Below are 12,107 nucleotides of genomic sequence, written 5' to 3'. Positions count from 1 at the left end.
CTTTTATCCAGGCTATGCTCCTTTTTGTCAGATCCATCCTCCCTCTTTGTGTTTAAGTAATGGTGCCAGCACCTGGATGAATCATACTGACCTCCACGTTCATATTTTTAGACATTTTAACAGGACTGATTTATGAGCCATGTGCCAGGAAGGAGCGCAGATCACTGCCATCAGCAAGTGGATGAGGAGCAAGGCAGAAGTTCTGTAACCCTCGGGACATGGCTTGCATCCGCTGCTTACATTTGGGCAAAACAGCTGGCCTGTGACAGCCATGTGTTCCTGAGGGCATAGCAATATGCTCTCGGCTAAGAGTAATAAGTGTCGTGCCGTTCTGTTTTGCAGCACATGACCTCGGAGTACTTCGTTTCCGTACCCTTCTGTGGGAAAATCTGCCTCTTCCATTGCAAAGGAAAATGGTTACGAGTAGAGGTAAAATCAGTCACTTGACTTTTTTTTTTAACCTACTATGAAATATTTCAGGCATACAAACAAGGTTTTAAAAAATGTAATGAGCACCCACGTACTCATCGCCAGTTTGAGAACTAAAATATGACCGATAGGGTCGACGTTCCCTGTCTGTGCCCCCTTTCTTCTACTCCCACCCCTGGGGGTCTGCCAGCTGACTTTGGTGTTTCTCATTCCTATTCGTTTCTTTATACTTTTACTATATGTGTATCTATACACACAAACTTTTACTATCTATATATTTTCATGTATAGGTAGTGGAAATACAGAAATGAATATGTATGTAGAATATAGTAAAAAAAATAAATGAAGTATAACTAAACGAATAAATGTTTTTTAAATGTATGTAAATAGTAAAAAGTATTGGTTCTTCTGAGCCATGCTTTGTCGTTCTTTATGTTTGTGAGAGTCACCCATGTTGATGTGTACAGCTCTAGTTCCTTTGTTTTCACTGCTGTGTGATGTGTTGGTGTATGAATATGCCAACATTGTCACTCTCTTCTCCTGAGGATATTTAAATTGTTTCCAATTTTTCGTGGTGAATAATGCTACCGTGAGCCTTCCTGTGCATGTCCTCCAGGGTGCATATGTAGGAATGGAATTTCTGGGTGTAGGGAATGCCTATCTTCACCTTCGCTAGCTCTTGCTTGATTCTCCAAAGTGACCCTTCCACTGAGGCTGTAGCCCTTTGAGAGTTCTGGCTTCTTGAGGGAGTCTCAGATTCCTGCCCAGGTTGGCTTGGGCTTCAGCGTTCACATACTCCTCTATTTCCAGTTCCTAATAATCGTCTTATTTTCTTGCAAGCTCAGTTATGAATTTGAAAGGAAACTTGTTATATTTTATCATATATATCTATATGTTTTTCAAAAGTGGATTTTTATTTTTGTGATTACTGTTTCTTTTTTTCTTTCCTTCTTTTTCTGATATCTAGTTTATCCAATTGCTAAAACTGCAAATTTGGGCTTGATTTTATTTTATTTTTTCCATTTTTCCTTTGTTTCAGAGGTTCTTAATCTAGGTGTAAGGATCTCTACTTTTAGGGGCCCTTGCAGATTATGTGAGTGTGTGTAAGTGTGTGTATTATGTATTTCGGGGTAGCGGGGAGAAATATCCATAATTTTCATAAGATCCTCAAGGAAGCCAGCCCTGGGAAAGTGAGAACCATTGCTTTATTGATTTTTAAATACTGCATAGCAATATTTTGATAACTTAATTATACTGATTTTCCCTTTATTTAAATAAAATTTTGTCCTATTTTAACAAAAGCAGCAATTTTGAAGTAGTTATTATCATTAATGTGAATATGTGTCAGAAGGCTGAGAACCTTGGGTTGTATGACCAAAAGTTGCCTGCTTAGCTATAAACTTCAAAAACATAACTTGTTAAAAAGAACATGGAATTATTCAAAATTTGAAGCTCTGTGGTGCTTAGTGTATAATATATAAATGCACAAATACTTATTTTTTTAACTTCTGTTTTGAAATAATTTCAGACTTTCAGAAAGTTGCAAAAATAGTTCAGAGTTCCCATATGCCCCTTACCAACCATCTCCAATGTTAACATCTCGCATAACCATTATTAAAACCAGGAAATTAACATCAGTACAATATTATTAACTAACGTGCAGAACTTACTGACATTTCTCAGATTGTCCCTCAAATGCCTTTTTTCTGGTCCAGGATCCCAAGTTGTATTTAGTTTCATGTCTTCTCAGTTTCCTCCAGCCTGGCAGTCTTTCTTTGTTGTTTGTGGCCTTTTGCAGAGTGGCAGTATTTTGTAGAATATCTTTCAACTTGAGTTTCTTCGTGTGTAGAATCAGTTTATACTTTTTTGGCAAAAAATACCTTTCCAGTATATGCTCAAGTACTTTAGATAAATATCTAGTATTATTTTTATAACTATCAAATTGTGTGTTGTCTACCTTTGAGGTAGCAAAAGTGTAGTAAAAGCATTCTTTTAGTGATGTGTAGAAAGCTGAGGAAGGAAAAATGATTAATGAAAAGCAGATTCTTTGTTTAAATGATGTATTTCTTCTTGACATATCCAAGCTTTAGTGCCTATACATTTTGCACTTGTTCCATGCAGCCCAGCCAAATCTTTTCCATGGCCATCACTCTCCCTGCCATCACTCTTCCTCCAAACACATCCTGAGTCATCTGCATTCACTTTTCTATACCACCTTCCAGTCAGTCCTCAGCCACTGCTGTTTAACTTCTGCCTGCATTCCATCAAAGAGCCTGTTCTTACAACAGCACCATAATTGCACAATCTAATTAGTATCTTCCCTGTCTCATTTTACCACACCTCTTTGCTGCACCTACCAGTGTTTAGACTTGAAATTCTCTTCTCACTAGGCTACCATGTTACTAAATCCTCCTAAATTTCCTTATGATGTTCTAATGATTCTTTCTCTTGTTTTTCACCCAAACCTCCTCCTAAACCCTACCACTGAAGTGTCAGTGTCCCCAAGTTCTATCCTGACTCACCACTCTTTTCAGCCCCTGCATCCTTCTAGGCAATCCCGTCTCATAACTTCAGTTATCATCTCCATTCTTATGTTTCCTAAATTAGTTCCCAGCCCTCGATGAGCTTCAGATTTGGGCAAACACCCACATTGTCTATCTCACCAACTCCTCAGGCTCTACATGCCTGAAATCAGACTTAGCTTTCCCCATCCTTGTCTTCCTCTTCTGCCTGTATTTTGGTGGGACCTCCATTCGTGCAGTCATTCAAGCTGTTCCTTAAGAGTTATCTTTGACTCCTCTATCTTCCTCAGCCCCCAGTGCACTAATCACCAATCCCTGCCAGTTTGACAGCTTTGTCATTTCTTGTCGAGATCACTGCAGTACCATGCCAACTGGTCCCTCTGCCTTTCGAAAGCTCTGTCTTCTTCCAGTCGTGCTCCGCACCACTAGAGTGAGCAACCCAAAGTGCAAATAATAGCAAGTAATAATATGTTCAACTTTTAATGAGGCTTACTGTTTCCCAGACACTAAATCTTGTTTTTTCAACATGAGTGATCTCATTTAATCTTCACAAAACCCTGTTATCCCCATTCTTACTGATGAGGAAAGTCATTCAGCTGGAAAGTGGGAGAGTTGAAATTTAAAACCAAATCTGTCCGTTTCCAAAACCCTCACCCAGTCTTACCACCAACTATACATGGCTTCTTCTAAAGCTGACCATCTCAATCTTCCACTTAAGACTTGACATTGGCTTCTTCTCATCTACAAGGTGAAGTCTAAGTTCTTTAAGACACAATATCTGACTCTCCAAGACCTTGCCTTTGCCTGGCTCCCACCCCCATCTCTGGTTTGCCCTGACTCTTAGTTTATGTTCCAACATAACCAAAATGCTTCTAGATCGCACATGTGAGAAATATGTGTCTCTGCCCATCCTCTTTGGGAGAGGAGAACAGTGTTGGGTAATCGGGGAAGGGGAACAGACAAGTTGCTGTCCTTTTGTTCTTCAGTCTAGTTGTGGAGGACATTGCTTCACTGACCCATGTTGGTATTATCATTGTGCTCTTCCTGGGTGAGGCAGTCGCTCACCGGCCATAGGACGGCCACTCATGGCGGCTCATGGCAGCTCACGCCAGCTGCCGGCCAGCCCCACTGCAGCCTATGCTGTCGCCGGCCACTCACGGCAGCCCAGCTCCAGGTTGAGCTGTTGTTCACCATCTTAGCTGTAGAGGGCGCAGCATCACTGGCCCTCATGTGGGATCTGAAATGGGGCCCTGCTGCTCAGAGCTGGCATCCCAAACCAACTCTTAACCAATGTGCCACTCGGCTGGCCCTGAGTTTCAATTTTTTAGTTAGAACAAATGATAAAAATTATCATTAGGTTTTCTGATGATGCTATAGTAGAAAAAAACACTACAAAGAAAATTCTGTCTCTGAACTCTTTCCAGTCTTTATTTCCTCATTACTAAGACAAGTAGTTTTTTTCCCTCACATTTTAATATTTTGGAGAACAGACTGCATCTTACATTAGCAATATATAATAATGTATCAAATTGTTTTATAATTAATAGTGTCCTAGAATTGAAAACAGTCAATATTACTATATTTATTCATTTTATTATTCGTTTAGTGATTATTACTGATGAAATGAATTAACAACTAGATGTTGAAATCAATTCTACTCCAAAAGACTACCTACAAGTACATTTTAAAATAAGAGAAGCTTTAATAACACAGATAGTCTTTGTTGCTTTTTATATGCAGCGTAGAGTTGAACAAATGTAGTTGCACAGAAGCATTTTGGCCTTTTGGATGTGCTCATAAATTCGCCAACACTTGTCTCATTGCAGATCACGAACGTTCACAGCAGCCGGGCTCTTGATGTTCAGTTCCTGGACTCTGGCACTGTGACCTCTGTAAAAGTGTCCGAGCTCAGGGAAATTCCCTCTCGGTTTCTACAAGAGATGGTTGCAATACCGCCTCAGGTACCATATGTTACAAGCCTGGGAGATTTGCTGGTAGAGATTGGGATGTGTTAGGAATCATGTGAGAAGCCCCCCTTTCAGTTTTGATCTTGATAATGATCAAAGTCTGAGTTTGTAACAAAGTGGGCAGTGATCTAAGTGTGGTGGTTCCCTGGTTTTCAGATGTAAAAGCCAGCCGACTTAGACAAAGAAGTCCAGTTAGACTTCCAGAATATTGTTTGATAAATGTTTGTTTTTTAAATATGTTGAGTCATTGGGCTGTGTTGTCCAGTTAGAGGTTTGATTATAATAATGAGATGTCAGTGCTGACTTCTACACAGCTGCAGGATATTGATGTAAATATTTATTTCCAGAGTTCTTAGTTTAATTAGGTAACCATTGTCTTTGGATATCTGTTTATATTTAATCATTTTCTTATATGACCTTTCCCCATAGGTTTTAGTAAAAAGATTAACCTATCCTTCTATTGGTAAAAATTCACGTGATAAGAATTTTGAATTATTTTAAATTAATTAAAATTGTTAAGAACTATTTCCTACCTCTAGGAGAAGTAGAGGATTTTGTGCAGATATTAATCATTTTTTGAAAATAAAATAGTTCAATAGTCTGTAATTTCAAAAGGCCGCTTGACTTGTATTTGCCAGACATATTTTATGCCATCAAAACTCGGTGAATAAAAAGCACTTGACCATAATTAGCATGGCTTTTATAATTCCTCTCACTCCAGTCACCATCACCTTTTCTAAAATGACTATTACAGAGAAGCTGTTTAACTTGTGATCAAGCCAATTTTCAAAATCACTTTTAGCCTTATTGTTGTTCAGCCATAGTACTGAAAATTATTACCGTATTTGCCAGCGTATAAGACGATTTTTTGGCCCTGAAAAATATGCCTCCAAGTGGGGGGTCGTCTTATACGCCAGGTACACTTCAGATAGACTGCCCATAGTGCTTGCCCCGTGCCATAGTGGCCTCCCGATGCCCGCCCACTTCATTCCACATACCGTTCAGGCATCAGCAGCGCTGCTGGGTGTATGCTCGGCTGTTATGCGATTTTGCGGAGTGTGGTAATTCGGGTTACCGTATATTTCTTTACATATGCATTGAAGATTCGCGATTTTGCACTATCATGGTGCCTGTTAGAATGTTGAAGAGCTCGCACTTGCGCACTAGTGAGGTCCCAGGGAGATGCTGATGCAAGGGTGGACCAGACTGCTATAGTGACAGGGCGGGCAAACAGGGAGCAGGGACCAATCAAATCAGGCTTTGTATACAGCCAACAGCCAACCACAATACTGCACCATTGTACAGTACAGCATAGAAAATGTCGACCAGTCAAACCCCTATCATCCCTATCATGGCACCAGCCAAAAGAAAGAAGTATGATGCAAATTTTAAACTGAAAGTTATAAACTTTGCTAAGGAAAATAATAATTGTGCTGCTGCAAGACAATATGGAGTAACAGAAAAGATGATTCGGGACTGGAAATCAAATGAGAAAGCATTAAAGAGTATGCCAAGGGGTAAGTGTGCATTAAGAAGAGGCACCCCACACTGGCCAGAACTCGAAAAACATGTAGCAGACATGGTGGCTCAACATCGCCAAAACGGTTATGTGGTGACACGAAATACAATACGCTTGTTTGCACTTCAGTGGGCCAAATCAAATCTGATATTGTTTTACCTTTTATTTGGTGTGTGGAAGGTGTGCGGAAGAGGGGGTAGTCTTATACGGCGAGTATATAACAAACTCTGTATTTTGAGTGGAAATGTTAGGGGGTCGTCTTATACGCCCAGTCGTCTTATACGCCGGCAAATACGGTAGACCTTTATTTAAGTGCTGTTTCACTTGATAGCACCTCTGGCCTCTGTGTCACTTGTTAGAACAGCCACCGGGGCCAGCCTTACCTAGAAAAGTTACCTGGGCTGGAGGGAGTAGGGGGCTCCATCCCACTGCTTCTGACTGTCTGAAAGTCACATTAGTACTTTCTTTGTGCTACAGCATTAAAAGCTACAGGAATGTCTTTCTCTTAATCTTATCTAGATTCGTTGTTTGATAGATGTGAAGTTGGGGGAACCTTAAAAGCCAGTGAGGCCAAGCCTCTGGCTAACAGTATCTTCCCAAGAGGTCTAAGAACAGCAAACCGATGGATGGTCTTCGGCCAAAGCTGACCCGTGAATATTGGGTTTGGGCTGTTGGCTTTTACAGTGTTTCAAAACGTGAATTGGTTGCCAGGATTTAAAAGTCAGATAATTTCACAGAAAAATCCCTACTTCTAGCTTCTCTTGACAAATTAGAAAATCTGACTGTATGGAGCACTCTCTTTTGTGGGAGCTTGGGAATGGTGTTCTTATCTGCAGGGCCTTGCCGTCCAGTGCCCTGAACCCATCTGGCTGCCTCACTCCCTCACTGCCTGCCTGGCCCCTGCACATATTAGAATGTGACCTCCTACCCGAGGAAGGTACCTCATCCAGGAGGCACAGTGAGAGACTTGGAGTCTCCGTGGGAGGGGTTATGACAAGGAAGATGGGGCGCAGAGAGGAAAGAAGGAAGCCAGGAATCCCGGAAGTCCGTTTTGTTCCCTTCACAGAATTGCCTCCATCAAATTAAAGGCTTCCATGAGACTGAAGGGAGTCCCTGAGGTCACCTTTTACTCCCTGCTGTAGCCATTGTACAGAAGCTTGTGCAGTGATGGTAAGAGGTAAAAGGCATCGGGGAAAAGGAGGCTTTTAGCCAGCTATGGCTGTCAGTTTTCCTTACCCTCCCTAGCTCTCATTACAGCCTCCTTCCCAAGATGAGCGCAAATAACTGCGCCCACAAGATACTCAGGAAATGCTGAATGAAGCACATAAGCCTCCAAAAAGAACTTTGCAACAAGAGTCAGTTTTCATCCAAATGACACTTCATATTTTTTAGTTGGGTTTCGAGGGAAGAAGAAGAAGTCCCAATCCTGTCTTCTTAATTTTTTTATCTTACACAAATTAGTCTCTCTGAGTTCGTTTCACCACCTGTAAAATGGGCTCACAGCATTGGCCTGTCACGCAGAAGTATTGGAGGCTGAGAGGTACAAGGGGTGCCTGGTGTAAGCCCTGGCTTGTAATAGGAGGAAAGACAATAGTAGTAATAAAAATGGAGCTGGGAACATAGCAGGTGCTCTGACCTGAGCGCTGTGATTGTCATTATTACCTATTGCTGTTGCTCGCTTTCTATGTTGGCAACATTTAACTTCTAGAAGATAATATTGACGTTACTCCTAAGTCCCTATTTTAAGGTGGCATATAATCACTTTTCCATCATGTTTTCTTTTCAGGCCATCAAGTGCTGTTTAGCAGATCTTCCACAGTCTATTGGCATGTGGACACCAGATGCTGTACTTTGGCTAAGAGATTCTGTTTTGAATTGCTCAGACTGTAGCATTAAGGTTAGTTGTCTTATTGATCCTGATTCAGAAAGGGAGCTGTCAGCCAAAAGGGCTCATTTGGGTTTTGTGAAATAATTGTATCTTACTGTAAACTGATGCTTTCACATCTGACACATTTTTATAGTCAAGAGATTGGTTTCATGTGTAGCAATACGATATTTCATAGTTTAATGTTTATTTAAGAATTTAACTATATCTCCAGTATTATTTTTAAACCCTTTATATAGTTTTTCCTTTATTAATAAGGTAACAGAGATGGTTCCCTGCTCCTATTTTGTACCATGATAAAGAATTAAGTCCCCAACAGAGGGTCTACCATATGTCTCTTGATAAATATTTCTAAAAATCATTTAAGTGAGCCCTCTCTTTTTTTTTCTAAAGTAGAGTGGATTATAAACAAATTATTTGCTTATAATCTTGGTTTTTACCTCTTTTCTTAAAGCTTACTTAAATTGCTTTATTTGTTTCACTAACTTGTTTTTTTTTTGCACCTTCACATCAAAAACATTGCTCATATTTCCAAGAATGGAAATGCAAGGTGATATTTCTCTGTTTAAACTAATGCAGGTAGTGTTACTTTATACGAACACTTAACGGTGAAATGGCCTTGGAAACATCTTCATGAAAACTCTCTAAATTTTTCTAGCTCACACTGATTTTCCTATCTTGATAGTCCTTTAGGGTTTCTAATGTACAGTTACACAATTATAATACATTGTACCATTTTATAGTCTTCAATTGCCACATGATAATGAATATTGTTTTCTCAGCTACTATTTTCAACTCCTAAAGGCAGCGTATTGGGTGCTCAATAAATATATTTGTAATGGTCGATTTTTGCAATGGTACTTCTATATCATAAATATAAAAATGAGTCAGCAGTCAGTACTTCATCAGCACTCTAAATGATGAATTTAAATAGATTCATGTTGCTAAAAGAAAACTTAAATAAATTGCTGTATAAGGACTGTCTTGCTGGTGTCTCCTGTCTTCATGCCTGAATTTCTGCCTTTCATTTCTAGCCCAATTTGATAAAGGATAGATAGATGTGGCTAGAAGTGTCTATTTTGGTCATTCCTAAGGTAAACCAGAGTTGCCGATGAGAAGAGTTAACAGTTACCCAGCCCTTTGGGACACACAGCAGTACACTCTCCATTATCAGTGTGTGGTATTCCCATACACACATACATACATATTCCCATACATGTGTAATCAAAAGTCTCCTGGGCAAAAGGGGCAAAGCTGAGATTTTGGCCTGGAGCTTTCTTCCTCTTATTCTCCCAAAGCCCCTCTTCTCTCACGTACCTGGGGAAGGGGTGAGGGGTGAGGGCAGATATTAGGACCAAAAAAGGAATTTAGCTCAGAAGTCCTAAAAGGTATGGTGAATGTCAAAGCTGTTTCCTTCCCTTCCCATTCTGAGGTGCACCAGCCTTAAGCAGAATGCTTAGGACATTTTCCCATTATTATGATTATTTGTTGAAGTTGGATTGAGGAGCACATGGGGATTCATCATATTGTTCTATTTTGAATGTTTTAAAATGTCATTAATAAAACCTGTTTTAAAATCATGATATGTAGAATCACTTCCTCTCAGTGATAATGACCTCTAGCAAGTTATAAAAGTATTCAGAGATTTTAGAAGTTAGCAAATTTTTCTTTCCCATAAGCTTGCTGCTGGTTTCTAGAGTACTTAAGAGCTTGTTCATTGCTACAGCTGATAATTCATCTGACCTTAAATAAAATGACTTTGAGCAAGTTGGGTTTGTTTGGGTTTTTTTGCAAAATACTGTTGTAATATTTAATGTTAATAGTATAACCACCTCTTACAATTCGGTGTGAATTTGGATTTCTTAAATTGGTTTTTCTTGTTTTCCAAAGGTTACAAAAGTAGATGAAGCCAGAGGGATTGCACATGTTTATTTATTTACTCCTAAGAACTTCCCTGATCCTCATCGCAGTATTAATCGCCAGATTACAAATGCAGATTTGTGGAAACACCAGAAAGATGTGTTTTTGAGTGTCGTATCCAGTGGAGCTACCTCTCCCAAGAGCAAAAGTGGTAACAGTAACACCCCCATTGCAAGCGACACTGGAGAGAATTCCAGAAAGAGCTTCACAGATGTCATCAAAAAGTCCATTGTGGACCACACCAGGTCTATCTCCATGGAGGAACTGCCCCCTCCTGTCCACTTGTCAAAGCCAGGGGAACACATGGATGTGTACGTGCCTGTGGCCTGTCACCCCGGCTACTTTGTCATCCAGCCATGGCAAGAGATACATAAATTGGAAGTTCTGATGGAAGAGATGATTCTGTATTACAGCGTGTCTGAGGAGCGCCACGTAGCAGTGGAAAAAGACCAAGTGTATGCTGCAAAAGTGGAAAATAAGTAGGTCCTTAGACAAAGCATTTTATCCTATTCCTAAGAAAAATGCATAGAATGATATCGAGAGCTCTTAATACTCTGCAGGGGGACTTTGAACTGCATGAATGGGCATTTTCATTGTGAAATGAGATTCATGAATTATGCAGTTTTCTAATATTTAAAATGATGTCATTTAGCTAAAAATCTAGTGACCACATTCCTGTTAAAATCTAATTTCTCTGAAGTGAAGGTTCGAATGTTTTTTCTGCTTTTCTATTAGAAAAAATATTTGTTTATTCAGAAAATAACAGGTCTTTTTATTCAGTAACTTTTTAATTTTAAAAATAAGGTGTTTATTGTAGAAAATCTTTTAAATACAAAAAAAGTATACAAAATTAAAATCAGCCAACCAGACGTCACCCTTGTTCAACTACTTATGTATTTCTTCTGTTTTTTTCTGTACATATTTATACAATTGGATTATTATTATACCATGTTTCCCCGAAAATAAGACTGGGTCTTATATTAATTTTTTGCTCCAAAAGACACATTTTATTCATTTATTCATGTACAAAAATCTACATTTATTCAAATACAGTCATGCCTGGCTAACAATCTTAACTGGGGCTTATTTTGGGGTAGGGCTTATATTACAACCACCCTGAAAATCATGCTAGGGCTTATTTTCCAGCTAGGTCTTATTTTCAGGGAAGCATAGTATATAATCTTGTACTTTTTTTTACCTGACATAATCCTGTGAACATTTTTTCATGTGATAAAATTTCTTTGTAAACATTTTTAATGAATGAATAATAGTCCATCATATAGAGAAATCATAATTTACTTATCATCATTCTCTTTTGTTATGTAGTTTTTTTTCTCCCAAATTTTTCACTGTTATAAATAATGTTGACCATAAATCTTTGTTCACATCTCTGATCACTTATTTAGGAGATAGATTCCTAGAAGAGAAATTATTTGTTTGATTAAAGATTCTTGATATATGTTGTCAGTTGCTTCCTAGAAAGCCTGTGCCACCTTGTATAAGGTGCAATCATGCATATTCCACTATTCTTTGGCCTTTGGACAGTGAGAAACCATAATTTTTTACATTCGTTTAGCACTTCCATTATTTTCTCATATTTTCACATGTGGGATACACCTTCTGAAGCCCTTTCATGAAGTACATGCTGGTTTCAACCCAGTAAAACCCAAGCACTACACTCTATGCTCTGCGCTCCGGCCACGGAAGCCCTGGAATATGGTACAACTGCCTTGTCCTGTCCCCTTGGCCAGCGTTCTTAGGGAAAATGACCAAGCTTCTGTGATGATGCTGAGCACAACTGTCTGTCTCCCTGCCCCCAAACACGCACAAACACACGTGCGTGTTTTTTGGGCAAACTGAGTTTG

At 39.3% G+C, this 12,107-nt stretch overlaps 1 protein-coding gene across 2 annotated transcripts in view; it reads left to right on the top strand.

The window, feature by feature from the left end:
• The window catches only part of TDRD7 (tudor domain containing 7), a 63,158-nt gene that overhangs the window by 46,569 nt on the left and 4,482 nt on the right, over positions 1-12,107 (top strand). For both annotated transcript variants that reach the window (XM_019649480.1, XM_019649481.1), the window contains 4 exons: positions 343-429; positions 4,778-4,912; positions 8,224-8,334; positions 10,213-10,721. In XM_019649480.1, coding sequence (XP_019505025.1) covers positions 343-429; positions 4,778-4,912; positions 8,224-8,334; positions 10,213-10,721 — 842 coding nt within the window. The remainder of the gene's footprint in view (positions 1-342; positions 430-4,777; positions 4,913-8,223; positions 8,335-10,212; positions 10,722-12,107) is intronic.

This window comes from Hipposideros armiger, unplaced genomic scaffold, assembly GCF_001890085.2.
Source record: "Hipposideros armiger isolate ML-2016 unplaced genomic scaffold, ASM189008v1 scaffold_133, whole genome shotgun sequence".
NCBI lineage: Eukaryota > Metazoa > Chordata > Mammalia > Chiroptera > Hipposideridae > Hipposideros > Hipposideros armiger.
Note: the sequence above shows the minus strand (reverse complement) of the source record. Positions and strands in the feature narration are given on the sequence as shown.